Below are 16,402 nucleotides of genomic sequence, written 5' to 3' on the forward strand. Positions count from 1 at the left end.
GCACATTTTCGTGATGCACAATTATTTAACGGTAACGAGCCCTTTTAAGAAAAGGGACTTCCAGTCCCAGTATTCTTGTAGTCTGAGCTTACCATAATTGGCATAATTGAAGTCAATGTTTGAAATTTCACTTTGTATCATCGCCCAGATACCCCAGTAAAACCCTGGTAAACCAAAGTAGAATTTAATTTCTTCAATTAATCGTACAACTTCATCTTCAGTGGCTAATTCGTTATCCAAATAAGACTTTACCCATTTGACTAGCATTGGATTATTAACAGAAGGTTCAGGAATTGCAGACCTATTACAGTCAAATCCTTGCCATTCTGCGAAATGGTTAGCAATATCAAAAGCTCTTGGAGCTGGTAAAATATATTCATAGTCAATAAACTTGATTGGGTTAGCCTCTACTTTTGGCAATTTCTTGAAGGTGTCGTCGAATGAGAATTCGCTAGGAATAATAATATTACCGGAAAGAAGATCGCAATGACAAGATACGGTTGGAGAATGAACCTCAACTAGTGAACCTTTGAGCCAGTAGAACTCTTCCTTGATCAGATCACGGATATTGGATTTGTTTATTTCCTTCTCTAAATTTTCGTCAAACGTTGCCAATAAATTAGAAGTAATAGGAACAATGTTTATCCACTCCTCTATCAACTCCCAAATATTCGAAATAAATTTTTTTTTCAACTTCTTCGCTCTGAAGTTTCGTAACTCTTCGACCCCAGATTCAATTAATCGTGTATCTAACTTTCTATGCCAATTACCGAGTTGTTGGGCGATTAAGGGATAGATATTGGGTTTACTTAGTTCTTCGGGATCCAACGACTTACCAGGGAGAAAGCCATAAACTAGCCCATTTTTAAATCTAGCGTGGATCGGAGGAGCAAGGCTCAAAGAATTTAGTATTAAATGCAGAATAAACTCTCTATCACGGTCAATAATTATGTTGGTACCTGGGCCATATACTCTCATGAGTTTAGTCTCTTTTGTCCCAATATGAATGCATTGTAATAACATATTCGTGATACCTCCGGTTAGTTGTTTAATTTTAATTTTGTGGGAATCTTTCCAGTCTGGGAAGAGTTTAAGCAAGAACTCTTTTATTTCCTCGTAGCCACTTTGCATGTCTACGGTCAAGTCAATGGAAAGTTTTGGCCAATAGACAGCATGAGTAGAATAATTTTCAATTATATTGGAAATGCTCTGGCCCGAAAGTTCAAAATTAGTTGAATGCTCTCTCACTCCTTTTCTCCTGTGGGCGTCAACTTTGTTGATAGTATTTTCATTAGGACTATCCGAGTCAATATCAGACAAAGAAGGATTATTTAGATTGTACAACAAGTTCTTATATTTGAATTCAGGAGACAAGTGATCGGAGGTGCGGTCTCTTGACATGTGCTTTTCTTTTTCTAATATGATATTGCCTGTTGCACTTTGATTTTCAGCCTTTTGAGTATCTGTCCCCTGATCATTTATCTGGTCCAATATGATATCTGAAATATTATTGAACGTGTTTATGGGAACGAAATGCACTGAATTATTTGAAACAAAACAGTACGCTGACAGAGATTGAGTAGACGTCATACTATCTACTAATGCTTTACGGACTATCTTGCGATTTAAACTGTGTATACTATTAAGAAAATTTTAGATTGAGTGTATATGCTAGGTGTTACTTTTCACATGTAAATCTTGTTTTTAAATGTCACGAGACCAAGTATTGAGAAAATCAATCTTCAAAAGAAGTTCACAATACATCGTTATTGAGAGTATTATACGAGAAGTTAGTCTCGCTTTCTTCCTCATTTCCGCTTTCCTTGATTATTAATATAGGCTCATAGCATCTTCTATGAAATAGCGAAGGAAAAAGTCGAAAATATGACCATGAGGCGATGGCTGTGCCAATGATTGCACCAATTATTATGTCAACAAAATGATGTCTGTAATCCTCTGTCCTGCTTATTGCAATAAGCGACGCGCCTAGAGTTGGGATAAATGCAATTGTGGTTCTCCAGCTCCCGGTAAGCTCATTTGTTACCACTAGTTGACCACTTAACCACATAGACAAGTAGAACAACCCCGAAAAACTCATAGAAGAGTGGCCAGATGGTGTAGTACGAAAGCCATCCTTGAGAATTTTGAGATCTTTACTTGTACAGACATCTTTCGCAAACACTAACATGTCTTTAGGTGTGTCCTTTTTGGGAACACATCTAGCTAAAAAATCGGGCCTATGTCTGCCTATGAAATTCTTCAAAATATTTGTAAATATACTTGTAGAGAATACAGAAATTCCTAGACCAAGTAAAGAAACGAGTGTAACATATATCTTGTTTCGTGGCTTTGTTATTATAAGGCTTAGAGCAAATATTACCACCAATGGAAACCACACCGCATATAAGAATAATTCAATGTCATTAACTCTTTCCCTCTCGGCAAAGGGATGCGCTATAGTGAGGTCATTGATATAAAATTGTCTTTCAAATGGAGAAAGATTACCAACAAAAAAGTCCAAAATAAACAATAATAAAAGTAGAATTGCATCAGATGCTCTCCACCTGATTAGCCTAAACAGCGAAGAAGTATTAGAGAGCCCAAATGTTATTCGATTGAAGTTGTCATCCTTATGGAAATAGTTTATGATATCGAAGAAAATTTCTTTGGCTGTCATGATAACTCCTTAGGGAACTTGATTCACATATTATAATATTTTTTTTGGTGATCTGAGGAAGGTAAGAAGTTTCAATGATCACATGATAACATTACAAAACAACTCTAGTTCAACATATTGATAAAACACCTTATCCACTTGCGAATGGGAATAATAAGACTAATTAATAAGAGAGCTTTTTTCACGTAACAATAAAAGGATATGGTTGGGGTGGTATATGTAAAATAATGCATTATAGTCTATGGAGAACTTGACTCATTTTTTGCATTGTATAAAAGACCGCTAGCCACCTCCCAGAATAAGCTATCGCTCTCTCTTATTCTTATCTCGAGCTTCTTCAAAAGTTATTGTATTTGGTCATTTGCATACTTTGGCCCGTAATTAACTGTTAGCTATGAGCTGTCGCAAGTACGCAAAATAGACAACGACTAGTGTATTTCGAAAATATCATCAGGCTCCCTACAGTAATAATAGTAGATGAGACTTGTAAAAAGAGCTCTATGAATTGTAATGGTTCAGTTTTGTATATGGCTGTGTACTAGTTTTATCGAATAGACTGAATCATTCTATGGGAGATAAAGGTATCTTCGCACTAAGAACTAAACAAAATCGCAATATTTACGATTTCCTTTCCCTGGCCCACACATTTTTGATCATGAGTGCCAACATATTCGGGTCTGATGACCCATGGGAGAATGGGTGGACAGCAGATGATAGTGAAGCTTCTAAATCCGCTATTCAAACCTTTGGAGCAAGCGAATATCTCACTTCATCTCAATTGCTAAGTAACAGAGGTTCAGTGGAGGATATTAGAGATAATCCATTTGAAACAAATGAAGCAAGAGTCCCTCAATCATATAAGAAAGTTGCAGAAAATTTGTCTTCTAAGTTGACTACTGTTAATGATATAGAACCTGTGCTTTTAAACAAAATTGTAACTTTAGGTTACTTGACTGACTTTCAAAGGATGAACATAATGAACGTAATTCGTGACAACAATATATTACCACCATCGAAGCCTGATAATCTCTATAAAATTTTGGGCTTGATTGCAATGGAAATTGATACTTCTGGCTCTGGTGACTATGTGTCTTTGCAGTTCAATTTAAATGACTTACCTGATTTACCCGAGAAGGTTGTTGCAGAACTTGTGACGGACCAACAAGAAGTAAGTGGTTCATTAATTGATCCCTTGACTACGCATTTAAATACAACTTCGCTTACTGACAAGGATTGGAGAAGCTCGTCCGAGTATTCAGATCCTTTATTAGTTAACCATGCACAGATCAAATCAAATGAAACAGAAAGCAACTTAGAACATGATGTAGACCAAACAGAAGTGAAAAGGTACATAAATGATATACGGGATGGATTTCAGCCTCTTATCAACTCGAGTGATTTAATTACAATTAAAGAAGTTCCTGAGAAAGAGGGATTATTGTTCAAGCATATCAACTACGTTATATCTCATGAAGTTCAACTTGGAATGAATGGTCATGCTGGAGTGAAAAAAGTTATTAGGAGATATGCCGACTTTGTTTGGTAAGTACTGTTCCTTCTCTTCCTATAAGAAGATAATACTAATATTTTTAGGTTGTTAGAGTTCATGTTAAAGAGGTATCCATTTAGAATAATTCCTGGACTTCCTCCAAAAAAATTTACTGGTATGTGTTTTAAATTAATTTGATCTGACTTTGTATGAGTACTAACAAGAGCAGTAGGATCGTCACTAGATTCTCAATTTTTGCAAAGACGTCGACGTGGCTTACACAGGTTCTTGAATCAATTAATCAAGCATCCGATACTAAGACAGGAGCCTGTCGTTGTTACATTTTTATCAGTACCTACTGATCTATCTACATGGAGGAAGCAAGCAAAAGTTGACTACTCTTTAGAGTTTAAAGGTGAAAAAATCCTGACACAATTTATCAATTCAATTTGGCCGACAGTTGGAAATGAGTTTTTGGAAGATTGGGCTAGAGCGGAAAGGGCTTTACCAAAATTAATTGAGATTTGGACTAAGATTGTTCTTTTGGTAGAGCGTTACGAAAAAAGACAACAGCAAATTGCTTGTGAAAATTCAAAGTTTGTCGAAATGATTAGCGGTTTCAAAACACTAAACTCTAGTATTTATCCTAATAACGAGTCGACCATTCTAGGTAGTAGTAACAAAGATGATTTGGATTCCATAAATGAGTCTATGAATTCGATTTCGGGCTATTTTAACAAATCAAGTCAGGTTTTAGTTGATGAAAGTTATGCTGTCAATATCATGATTTTAGAAAAATTTAAAAATTATTTAGATTATCTTTACTCCTTTCAAGAATTAATTGAGAGGGCGAAGTCACTATCGGCTAATAACATTAATCAATTGCAAAATACAATAAAAGAGAATGAAGTGAAATATAATAAGTTGAATAATGATGATGCAGAAATAAGAGGTAGAGATTTAGCTAAGTTACGTCAAACTATTATTAATGACAAACAGGAAATATTTCAACAGCTAAACAAAGATTGGCTAATTAAAAGTTGTTGCTTTAATGAATTTATTATGTTTCAGGAAACCCAGTACTTGCTTAGCGAGTTGTGGATCGATTGGTTGAAAGGTAGAACAAAATTTCAAGAAAAATATAAGGGATTGTATGAAACTTTGTTCGATTCTGTAATTGATGATATGCCCTTAAACCGATAAGCTCTGTCTATAGAATTTTTTATAAATAAACATCAATTTGTTTCCTCTCGAACTATGTGGGTCCATTTCTCAATCACCGGATGGCTCTTGATTAGTTGAAGATTTTCATCAAAATGCATTTTGTTCAAGATTTTCGATATATTTAGCTCCTTTTTTGCGTCTTCGATCAATCTACCATCACAATTGGCGCTTATCTGTGCTAATATTTTACCCACCTGCATACCTAACTCAGCTCCATACGGATAGCTGTCATCGAAACCTTTCTGTAAGCTTTCTTCTTGTGACTTTGTTAAACCTTCAAGATATCCCCGTTTCTCATTATTCCTCTCCAAATCGGCATTTGGATTTATGTGCAACTCATCATCATCTGCCCATATGTCTTCATTACTGACATTCTCCATATTGAACAACCACAGTTCGTCGCTATAGGCAATGAAGTGAAAGAAGTATGCATCAATGTCGTAAATGTCTCAATGTCTCAATGTCTCAATGTCGTGATGCTTTTTGTGGATTTTCCCATAGTCACATTTAAGATTGAGCTCGATATCAAAGAACAAATAACGGCTAACGTGAAAACTAAGAGATCTATCTCATCGATATCAATAAGGTACTGGTTACCTTTGAACAGCTTACGCATTTTAAGTTCCTACAAACTAATTTCCTTTGTGAAAGGTTCATCGTTATATTTGACCGTCAAAATATTTAAGCCCTAGAATCTTGAAAGCAAGACCGAAAAAGATAAAATGACCGACAACATAGTCACTCAAGTCTCGCCAGACACCAATAATGCCTTTAATCAGAATATATATGATGATTACAATAGCGGTAGTGAAAGTGGTAACGTAGACTACAACTCCAAGATTCATTTGGACTTGAGAGGGGAGCATTTTACAATAACAAGAGACGAACTAATGAGCTTACCAGAGAGCATCTTATTATGTTTATTTCCTAACGGCGTTTTCTTAGATGAAGAGGGTCAAGTCATAACTAATTTGACTGAAAAGGATATTGTGTTCGTCAACTTTGATCCTCAATGTTTTCAATATATAATTAACAAGTTTGGCGAAGCCCAGCATGATTTGCTCGAAATGGGACCTTTATCACCACAAGTTAGCAGCGGCCTTAACAGAAACAGTCAAGAAAATGTACTTCAAAATAAACCCGCTATAATCGTTTTGAGGGAAGATTTAGACTATTATGTTATCCCTCCTGTCGCTGGATTAAATGCTGACAAGATGAGACTCCTCAAGTTGAATGCGGGTGAACAATTATTGAATAACGAGATGATATTTAGTGGCTTGGGATACAATACGCATCTACCTATCTCCATTAAACAAGAGCTTGGCCCCGCCGAACAACATTTATTTGATATGTTGTGCACATCGGGATTTGAGCCAAGAGGAACATGGGGTTGTAGGAATATGGAGCCTTCGAAATGCATCATTCTGTCTTTACTGTTGGTGCGTCTCAAAACACATTCGGATACCCCACCGGATTCGCCTTCGTTGAACCCAGTGCAATCAAATGTATCTACAAGCTCTAGGTCTAGGTCCAGATTTGCAACTCTAGCAAGTAATGCATCTAGGGCGGCCTCCCGATCTTTGTCAAGAACAAGAAAACCTCAGAATGCCAATCAAACTAAACTACTTTTGTTCTGGAGGAAGCCCGCTCGAAAATGTTGGTGGTCCTCTGAGTCTATTTCAATTGACCTACCAAGTGAAGCACTTGAAACTTCAGAGCAGAATGTTAGCGTTAGAGTTCATATCAGGAGAGTATGGACATTAGAGTTATCAGTCATTGGGGTTCAATAATTTCTCAAAGGCAATATTCCATGTTATCTTCTTCTCATGGGTACTCGCAATGAACGTTTTTCTTTATTTTCAAAGTAAAGCGTAGAATATAGTATTTATTTAGTTTAATGTGTGTATGGGATCTCATTAGGTCCCATTTAATTTAAACGCGACTCTCACTGTAGTATTTATCGCGTAAAAATTTAAAAGACAATTATATTTCAAAAGGTTATTTTAAGTAATCAGTATGGCCACTAAGTCATTCCTGAAGAGCAATCTAGATCAGTATGAACATGAAAGGATTGAACATACTCCATGGGTTGAGAAGTATCGTCCAAAAAAGTTAGATGATATTGCGTCACAAGAACATGCTGTCAAGATTTTGAAGAAACAAGTCGGGACTTCAAATTTACCTCATATGTTATTCTATGGACCTCCAGGTACGGGTAAAACGTCGACTATTTTAGCATTAGCAAAGCAATTATATGGTCCTAACTTATATAAGTCAAGAGTACTAGAGTTAAATGCTTCGGACGAGAGAGGTATATCAATTGTGAGACAAAAAATAAAGAACTTTGCTAGATTGACAGTTTCAAACGCTAGTAAGGAGGATTTGGATAATTATCCCTGTCCACCTTATAAGATAATTATTTTAGATGAAGCGGATTCGATGACAACTGATGCGCAGTCGGCCCTTAGACGAACTATGGAAACTTATTCAGGTGTCACTAGGTTTTGTTTAATATGCAACTATATAACAAGAATCATTGATCCAGTGGCTTCTAGATGCTCGAAATTTCGGTTTAAGCCTTTGAACAACGAAAATGCTTTAAGCAGATTAAAGCATATAGTAAATGAAGAAAATATTCGGTTGAGAAGTGATCAAAACGTTTTGGAAGAAGTTTTAATAATCTCTAACGGAGACCTAAGAAAAGCTATAACGTTTTTGCAAAGTGCAACAAAGCTACATAATTCTCTCAATACTTCGCATGACGACATAAATGAACAATCAAATGATAAGGGTGTGTCTATCGAGTCTATTCATGACATAGCCGGTGTCGTTTCTCCGCATGTGCTTGATCATCTAGTTCTGTCGATAGAATCAAAAAATCGTCTAGATACTGTGGCCGAGGTTAATGAGACTGTATTACAGGGTTGGAGTGCTCAGCAAATATTGAGTCAATTGCATGATCGATTTATTTTAAATGACAATCTCAATTCTGAAACGAAGAATAAAATAGCTAAGATTCTATTTGATCTGGATAGAAAATTAACTAATGGGACAGATGAACAAATTCAACTACTCAATTTTTGTTTGCAGGTATCTAATGTCCATGACTGAAAATAAAAATTAGTGATCATCTCATTTATGTAGAAGTATTTTACTATATACATTTTAAAGACTATCAACGATATAACCAATCGATAATAACTAAGATCATTTCACCTATTGTTTACTTCCATCAAAAAAAAATTATTTTTCTTGTTGCGATTGTTGTAAATGTGGAGGGGGCATTCCAGGAGGGAAGCCATAAAATTGTCCTTGTGGAAATACACCACTTGGCACCACGTTTGGAGCTAAATTAGCCCGACCATTTGCTGCAACATTTGGTGGCACACCGGAATTTCTATTATGAGGTCCGTTAGGGGGCAACCCGCCGTTCTGTATCACTCGTTGAGGGCTACCTTGAGCGGATATATCTGCGAAGTGGGGTGGTGGTGGTATCATATTTGGAGGAATAAATCCAGGTGGATAGGTGCCAGGTGGAGGAAGAATTTGACCATTCATATGAGGATTGTATTGCATATGTGGTGGAAGAGGTGGTCCTGGCATATTGGAATTACGCAACTGGTTCATCCAAGGAGGAATTCCATGACCAGGCATTTGAGACTGAAGCTTTTGCAGACTCATAGAGGGCTCATGCCTTTCAAAATGTTGAACATGAGGATTTTGAGATTGTGAGGCAGCGTGTGCCTGTGTATTTGTTTGCTGAAAAGGAGACTGAGGTGCATTCAGCGCAGTCGAGATATTTTTGGTTACGCCCATTGGAGACTTCAGACTAACAGCTTCAGTATTCGGTTCTTTGGGGTCCTTCTTGTTTAACAATGACATGAAAAAACTATCATTAGTTGCAGAATTCTTCACACGAGGTTCAATAACAGAAGGGGAATCCATTTGCTGCAAAGATTCTTCTTGATGAACAGAATCATTTGAGAGTCTATTTTGCATATTCTGGTTTTGAGAAGCTGTCGATAAATGTGGACTAGTGACCTTTGAAGGACCGCTCGACTGAAAAAATTTAGAAAGTTCATTCGCCGACTGTTCATGCTGAGAAGGAATTTTCGGACCACGAGTCGCATTATTATGTGGTATTTCAGATGTCGTTACGCTGAAAAATGATGAAAACCGAGAACTCTTTCCTGGAGTTTCGACAGGCGTTGGTTGACCACTACTCGTGTTACTTTTTGAATTTTTCTCTGATGCCTTGGGCTTCACAAATGAAAAGAAGCTATCAACCTCGTTACCACCCATCTCAGAAAGGGAATCATGTGTATAGATATCGTTAGTCAAAGACTCTGCGTCAATATTTTGGCCTTTCTTGCGTCTTTCCTCCTTTTTCATTAGGGACTTCCATTTTTCAAAATCCTCGATTGTTTGTCCCATATCCATTTGCATCTCATCATTCAAATTACTTGAGTCCCACTCTGGAACTCCTTCATCGCCTGATTCACCTAATAATTGCGAGATTTTATCTTCAGATAACGAATCCAAGTCGTTTGCTTTATTAAACCCAATCGGCTTCCGTTCCCAGTTTTCACTTATATGCTTCTTACCATGATTACCTTTCTTATGTTTGAATTCTTTTGTATTATTATACGAAAGTTGTGGTTTTGTTTTAGACCGCCAAAAACCCTTATCAGGTAATGCATCCGTAATCTGAGTGTTTATATTACTAGGTGAATTACGTAATGCCATTAAGTCTTCAATTGTATACACGTATCTCTTTCTGGAGTTTGATGGATTGGAAAGTTCTGCAGCCTCGAGCGAGTCATCAGAAGAAGTTTCTGTAGCGGCATTTGCAACTGCTGAGTTCAACAATTGAGTCAACGTGTTCGTAGCTGTATCATTCAAATGCAGATCTTTATCTTTCCCTATCATTTCGGAGGACATAGCAATTCAAATATTATATGATCAATACAAATAATATGCGGTTCGACGATTTTGCTGCCGGAGTATTACCTTACGAATACTAGAACACCTTAGTTATGAAAGAAAAAAAATTGGCCTATTCAATCGAAAGACTAAAAAACTAACGTCGAATTACTGAATTGATAGAATATCTCCTATCTCCTGTTAACTTAAACCTTAAAACCTATCTTAATTAAACTTATTATCAAATGAGTTATAGAAATGGCAATTACTTTATTTTGTCTAATGAAAAGTCAAAAGTAACCGTTAAATAAATTTACCCGCACACAGAGAATCGACCGCTCGATATATACGACATGTGTTGATTTCGGTATGTTGAATTGAATAATATGAAACTCTATAAATGATTGGACCAGCAAAAAGAAATGAATTTTAGTTGAAAAGAGGAAACTTACTAGTTCAGGTCGATAAATATGGGTTATTAAGTCTCATTATTTCCCGACACATGATGAACCAGTCAACTTCTCGTAGAAGAGGGCCATCAAAAGCTCCTAAAAGTTTTTGATTTTCTTCCCACTTGAATAGTTCGTACATAAATCTTAAGTTTGGTTGTATTATGATACTGAGCCGTCTCACTCTAACATACAAGTAAGCTCTAGCCAAAGAAATTTTTAATCTTCTCATAACTTCTGCAATCACAACAGTAGCAGATCTTGAGACACCAACACGACAATGAACTAATATTTTAGTGTTGCCGTTGGACTTTTTGTAAAACTCGTCGATGTAGCGTAGTATTGAAGGTAATGCCATAGAGAGTTCATCTATCCCATCATCCTGCAAATTATTTATTTTCACCACAGTTCGGACAGAGCATCTTTGGCTCGCTAGATCATTTTTTGGAATAATTGTAAGTATTTCAATATTGCCGTTATCAATGGTTTCCACTTGGACTATGTAGTTAGCTTTAAATTTATAACCATTTATCCAATCTAGTCTTTCCCCAACTGAAATGATTTCCTTAATTTCCAATTTAGTTAATAAGGACAAACTATTAGCATGTTTTAGTGACCCTAAATATAAGTACTTCAACATTCGGGACGGCAAAGTACCCTCAACCTCATGGACCCATGCATCTTTAATCTCTGGGCCCAAGCTTTCGTCAATATCGCTTGCATCAGAACTATCAGAATCACAATTAAGATAGCCTGTTGTTAAGCTATTACTGACCGATCGAGGTCTTAGAACAGAGACGGGACTAAGAAGCAAATCATTGATTTCATTATTAGAAAGTTGTTCTAATTCAGACCAATTAATGTTTGCAGCTAGTGCTAGTGGAGAACACTTCCTTAATATAAGCTCCAATTTCTTTAAAATTACGACATCAGTGTTGAACATGTAAAAAGGTCTTCCGTATTCAAGATGAAGCTTCAAAATTGCTTCATCTAATGCGATATTGCTACAGTACATGATGTAGCAAAGAACCAATAAAGACAGCTCGGTATATCCATCAGAACAATAGATCAAAGCACTGAGAGGGTGCTCTTTAGTCGTCGCCTTCTTCGAATACGCATAAATTAACTTGCACGTATTAACAATAGACATTAGATTTTCTTTCTTGCAGTCCCCTAAGCCTATGGAACCAGTTGGAGGAAATTCCAATGTCGTATACTCTAAAAGTGAGTTCATAGAATTTCCTCCATCAACTTTCCTTAACAATGTGAGCAAATCTGATAACTGCGGGAAGTCAGCTTCGTTATGACAATATACGAATAGCCTCCAATTTGCCGATGGAGGCGGAAGATAACTCATGATATCATTTGAAACATCCTCTTCTTGAACAACTATTGAATTATTCGAGTCGCAGTATAAGTCACCTTTTTTTAGTCCGTCATAATGGAAGTCAGTTTCCGAGGGAGATAACATCGTTACTTGATAATTCCAAATATTGCCTACCCAAACATTGCAATCCAATTCTGTTGCTGTTGACATCTTAGATGTTTCAATCTTCTCTTTAATTTGATAATCAGTATCCCAAATCGACATATTTTTAGAATCAAATGATCCAAGTGATAACTGAGTCCTTCTGGCATCTTTTGATACATATTCTGACCTTGCAGTGAAATAAGTATCTTCAATATCATCTACATCCTTCAAGACAAATACATTATATGCACACTTTTGATTATCCAGTCGTGCTTCGTTTCTTTGGGCTATCCAGATCAAGCGAGAAACGCTAGAGTCACCTTCCCCGTATATTATAAAGTCAGATAAAGTTGCAATTTTAGCAACTTGAATGTGGAAATTCCTTAAAGAAATTCCATGATCAGGATCCAAATTGAGAAACATAGGTAAGCACCTAACTTTGTTGCAATCTTTTACCAATAAGTCTATTAATTCATCATCGGCGTCTTCGAATATTGATATGACGATTTCTTCAACCATATCTCTTAATTCTGAATTTGATATATCGATAGGGCTTAAGACTTCAGATATATCTATAGTGTTCTTTAAAAGCTTCGCTGACTCAGATGTACGAATGCACATCAAAAACCTAGCATTCTTCGGTTTCGAGTCGAATTTCAGGAGTGCTGAGTAGGGCTTATGTTGTTGTTGCTCTTGCTGATGCTGTTGAAAGATGAAAAATCTTCTTTGAGCGTGGTTTCTTTTATTCAATCCATGTAACCAAGGAAAAATCACAGATGTCTCAGGTAGCGGATTATTAAAATACCATTTGAAGACCTCGTTGATTTGTCTCGACGTGATTGATTTGATCTCAGCTTCAATTTTAGCGTTTGCCAAATTTTCCTTCCCAAGCTCCCTGAAAAATGAAGAAGATGGCTCCAAAGGACAAGTCGTGCTTTGCTGCTGCTTTGCATCTATATTTAGCTTTGTTGTTTTAAATCCAATACTATCACACACCTCGCATGTTTCATTCACAAACGACTGGCACTCACCTTTATCCTTGGGATTCATATTATGAAACCTAGCTCTAAATCTATCCCTCTCAAAAAGAATATCATTGGAATGAGACGGAGATCTCTTTGAGGGCCTTACTAGTTGAGGAACAACTTCGCCAAGCTTCAATTTCTCAGAACCCAAGGAGTTTCCTAACTCACTTCCCACGCTCGAGGATTTTGAATGCATCCCAATGCCAATAGACGTTACAAGTGAAGGAGGTTGTTTAGACTCATGGGTTGCTGGAAGGGGAATTGTAGCACCACCTGTAGGGCTCATTGATGATTTTCTGTAGGCCTTAAATTATATCAGTCCAAAGAAACAGGGTTCGTGTATAAAATATCTCTACCTGCCCTTCAAAATCACCTATTACTTTAATGAAATTTGTGAATTATTTAGTCTTTAGCTTCGTGTTTAATATTTAAATTTCTCTTATCTTGAAATTAGATAAGTCACCATCCTTAGGGAACTCGATAAAAAATTTAGGAAAAGATAACATCCTGTATATACTCTTTCATAAGGGTCGTGTTTTTTTCCGGCAAACACAGACTAACTCATCAACGAGACGAGAAGAATAGAACGCAACTCTGTATCGACCTAGAAGGACGTATAGCTTAACCTTGGCCAGTTTATTAAAGTGGGCTTTGATTATTCAAGCCGTTTTTTCACTAGAATTTCTAAGGACAAAGGGAATCGACTATATAATAAGAGCCTAAGTATAATTATTTCCAGTAGGTTCATTCTTTAAGTGTTGAGATATGAGTGTCACATCAGATCAAATCATAGGTCAGCTTAATCAGGCCAAGGAACTTGCTTTTAGTAGCAAGGAAATGTTTCCTCAGGTCTTACGACAGATCTTCAATTTTTCCAAGAATGATGACTTGTTAATTCAGAGATGGTGTGCTAAATTTTTAAGGCAATCATTTACAGCCGGCGAGGATAAATTGGACACCAATGTCAAAACAGAATTAGCTATGGATTCACTTGACAGCTTAATAGCTCTCAGTGGAGTACCGGATTTACTTGTATTCAAAGATTTTGTTGATGCAGCTATCATTGTATTTAAGCTTGTATTTCACTTCATTGCTTCTAACGATGGAGCAAATCAGGTATGGTTCAAGCTAAATGAATTAAAAAACAATATTATAAACAAATTCTCTACCACCTTCCCTTTGAACCCTTCCGACAATGAGGAACATGACTTGTTAAGAAGTATTAGAGCCAAATTGGAGATCTTGAAGTTTATCATTGTTGTTATTGACTTTCAATCAAGATCTAACAATAATATTCAGTCTTTTTCGTTGGCGCAGGTAAACCCTAATCACACATTAATAAAATACAATGTTATGGAAGCAGAATCTGCAGGTTTAGTGGATTTGTTACTAGCAAACTTAAACCAAGATATATTAGTTCCTCAAATACTTTCTGCAACATTAAATCATCTCATTGTTGTAGCAAAAAAAAAGCCTCAATTTATGAGCAAAATCACAAGCACAATCGAAAGATTTGACACGAATTCAAAACTTCAATCGAATTATCAATCTATTGAACAATTCAAATTGGCGAAAAAATATATTGATAGGGTTCTAAAGAATTTTATAAATCATATTTTGAGAAATAATTTAGTTCCACCTAATAACCAACCAACCTTAAATAAGAAATTAAGTGCTTTGATAGATAGAGGTAATGACATTAGAAAAAAGAATATTTTTGCTCTTGAAGATTCAAGTATTAGAAAAAGGAAATTTGAAGGGTTCATCAATCCTTCCAAAAAATTAAAAACAATTGACTACAAGAGCTTGTATTGTTTGACTGATAGCACTGATGAACTAAATCAATTTGATTTAAGCTCACTCCCACAAAACATCCTTGTATCGATGACAATTGCGGCATTGAATAAAGTTAAACCTAATAGATTAGCAAAAGGTCTTGAAATTATAAGCGAAAGATATCTAGATGCCCTTCGCAATTCTGCTTCCGTTGAACCGGAAATCAAGAAAGAAGCTGAAGATGAAGATGATGATCTTGAAGAAAGCTATGAGCCCAAAACAATATACACCTTACCCCCGCCTAAAAATCTATCCTTCCAGGAAAAAAAAAAACATGTCAGCTTAATTATCAAGAACTTTTTTAAATTAGCTGAGAAAAAGTCAACGATACCAGAAGAAAAAGATTCTGCTATAGGGAATAGTGAATTGACAAAAGTTGCAATCAAGTCTTGGAAGAAAGACAGTTGGTTCATTGTACTCACACGACTTGCGACAAGAGGCATGAGAACAGTCAATGACGAGCAGTCTCCAGATTATAGAAATAATCTTGAAATGAGCGATATGATTAGAAATGCAATTTTTGACTACTTTTTGGAAGATATTCACAACCGGGTTGATCTTATAATAGAGTGGTTAAATGAAGAATGGTATAGTGAAAAAGTATTTAACGAGGAACTCCTTGTTGAATCGCTCACAGAGAAGTATTCTGCAGGAGCAGATATTCAAAATGTTGCATCAAAAGTGGAAGAGGAAGTTTCGAACTCGATTATTCCTACTCCTGTTTACAACAAATGGAGTTCGAAAGTCTTGGACGCAATGATTCCCTTTTTAGAACCTACAGACAGAAAGATCTTTATTAGACTCCTTTCCGATTTGCCGTCCTTGAATGAAGAATTGGTCGGAAAGATTAAGTCACTTTGTTACGATCCTGCCAGGAACAAAATAGGTTTCTTGTCTCTTCAATATTTAATCATGTATAGGCCGCCTGTTAAGCAGGCTTGCATCAATGTTCTTGAGAATTTGGCTGCAAGTGACCAGGAAGATCTCAAAGAAGAAGCTGGAAAGCTATTGAAGAAGTATATAGCCTGAGAAGGATATTTCAAGAATAACTATGCAGGTTAACGGGCTTTTAGAAGGAGCCTTTTATCTGCATGGGAGTCGAGACATCACACAAAAAATTAAACGGTACGTATTTTTTTTAGACGACATTCATAGCCTAGTAGCCGATTTTAAAAATAGAAGTATTTACCTTTAATTTGGAGCCTATGGCCGATGGCGCGTTACTAGTATTGAGTGAGAGCTCCCTAGGATAAGTTGATGAGCTCTCTTGATGGCTCCCATACATTGCTGGGGCATATTTCATCGTTT

At 36.4% G+C, this 16,402-nt stretch overlaps 10 protein-coding genes across 10 annotated transcripts; 5 read left to right on the top strand and 5 right to left on the bottom strand.

The window, feature by feature from the left end:
- Positions 1-21: 21 nt before the first annotated feature.
- Positions 22-1,590, bottom strand: PRCAT00001808001 (uncharacterized protein; the record flags this gene model as incomplete). Its single annotated transcript, XM_062951626.1, has 1 exon — positions 22-1,590. The coding sequence occupies one exon, from the start codon at positions 1,588-1,590 to the stop codon at positions 22-24; it is 1,569 nt and encodes a 522-aa protein (XP_062808610.1).
- Positions 1,591-1,753: 163 nt separating this feature from the next.
- On the bottom strand, positions 1,754-2,677 carry DPP3 (bifunctional diacylglycerol diphosphate phosphatase/phosphatidate phosphatase; the record flags this gene model as incomplete). Its single annotated transcript, XM_062951627.1, has 1 exon — positions 1,754-2,677. One exon carries the CDS (start codon positions 2,675-2,677, stop codon positions 1,754-1,756), a length of 924 nt encoding a protein of 307 aa, XP_062808611.1.
- A 655-nt stretch (positions 2,678-3,332) lies between these two features.
- Positions 3,333-4,223, top strand: PRCAT00001810001 (uncharacterized protein; the record flags this gene model as incomplete). Its single annotated transcript, XM_062951628.1, has 1 exon — positions 3,333-4,223. The coding sequence occupies one exon, from the start codon at positions 3,333-3,335 to the stop codon at positions 4,221-4,223; it is 891 nt and encodes a 296-aa protein (XP_062808612.1).
- A 60-nt stretch (positions 4,224-4,283) lies between these two features.
- Positions 4,284-5,369, top strand: PRCAT00001811001 (sorting nexin-8 family protein; the record flags this gene model as incomplete). Its single annotated transcript, XM_062951629.1, has 2 exons — positions 4,284-4,341; positions 4,396-5,369. 2 exons carry the CDS (start codon positions 4,284-4,286, stop codon positions 5,367-5,369), a joined length of 1,032 nt encoding a protein of 343 aa, XP_062808613.1.
- Positions 5,370-5,401: 32 nt separating this feature from the next.
- On the bottom strand, positions 5,402-5,770 carry YAE1 (Yae1p; the record flags this gene model as incomplete). The annotated part of the gene is made up of 1 exon (XM_062951630.1): positions 5,402-5,770. One exon carries the CDS (start codon positions 5,768-5,770, stop codon positions 5,402-5,404), a length of 369 nt encoding a protein of 122 aa, XP_062808614.1.
- A 342-nt stretch (positions 5,771-6,112) lies between these two features.
- On the top strand, positions 6,113-7,180 carry PRCAT00001813001 (uncharacterized protein; the record flags this gene model as incomplete). The annotated part of the gene is made up of 1 exon (XM_062951631.1): positions 6,113-7,180. The coding sequence occupies one exon, from the start codon at positions 6,113-6,115 to the stop codon at positions 7,178-7,180; it is 1,068 nt and encodes a 355-aa protein (XP_062808615.1).
- Positions 7,181-7,406: 226 nt separating this feature from the next.
- RFC2 (replication factor C subunit 2) lies at positions 7,407-8,501 on the top strand (the record flags this gene model as incomplete). The annotated part of the gene is made up of 1 exon (XM_062951633.1): positions 7,407-8,501. The coding sequence occupies one exon, from the start codon at positions 7,407-7,409 to the stop codon at positions 8,499-8,501; it is 1,095 nt and encodes a 364-aa protein (XP_062808616.1).
- Positions 8,502-8,633: 132 nt separating this feature from the next.
- On the bottom strand, positions 8,634-10,331 carry PRCAT00001815001 (uncharacterized protein; the record flags this gene model as incomplete). Its single annotated transcript, XM_062951634.1, has 1 exon — positions 8,634-10,331. The coding sequence occupies one exon, from the start codon at positions 10,329-10,331 to the stop codon at positions 8,634-8,636; it is 1,698 nt and encodes a 565-aa protein (XP_062808617.1).
- A 438-nt stretch (positions 10,332-10,769) lies between these two features.
- Positions 10,770-13,544, bottom strand: PRCAT00001816001 (tyrosine/serine/threonine protein phosphatase; the record flags this gene model as incomplete). The annotated part of the gene is made up of 1 exon (XM_062951635.1): positions 10,770-13,544. The coding sequence occupies one exon, from the start codon at positions 13,542-13,544 to the stop codon at positions 10,770-10,772; it is 2,775 nt and encodes a 924-aa protein (XP_062808618.1).
- Positions 13,545-14,023: 479 nt separating this feature from the next.
- On the top strand, positions 14,024-16,123 carry PRCAT00001817001 (RNA-processing protein; the record flags this gene model as incomplete). The annotated part of the gene is made up of 1 exon (XM_062951636.1): positions 14,024-16,123. The coding sequence occupies one exon, from the start codon at positions 14,024-14,026 to the stop codon at positions 16,121-16,123; it is 2,100 nt and encodes a 699-aa protein (XP_062808619.1).
- Positions 16,124-16,402: the final 279 nt, after the last annotated feature.

Source organism: Priceomyces carsonii (assembly GCF_900007245.1).
Source record: "Priceomyces carsonii strain CBS4050 genome assembly, scaffold: Debaryomyces_carsonii_scaffold_2, whole genome shotgun sequence".
Lineage (NCBI taxonomy): Eukaryota > Fungi > Ascomycota > Pichiomycetes > Serinales > Debaryomycetaceae > Priceomyces > Priceomyces carsonii.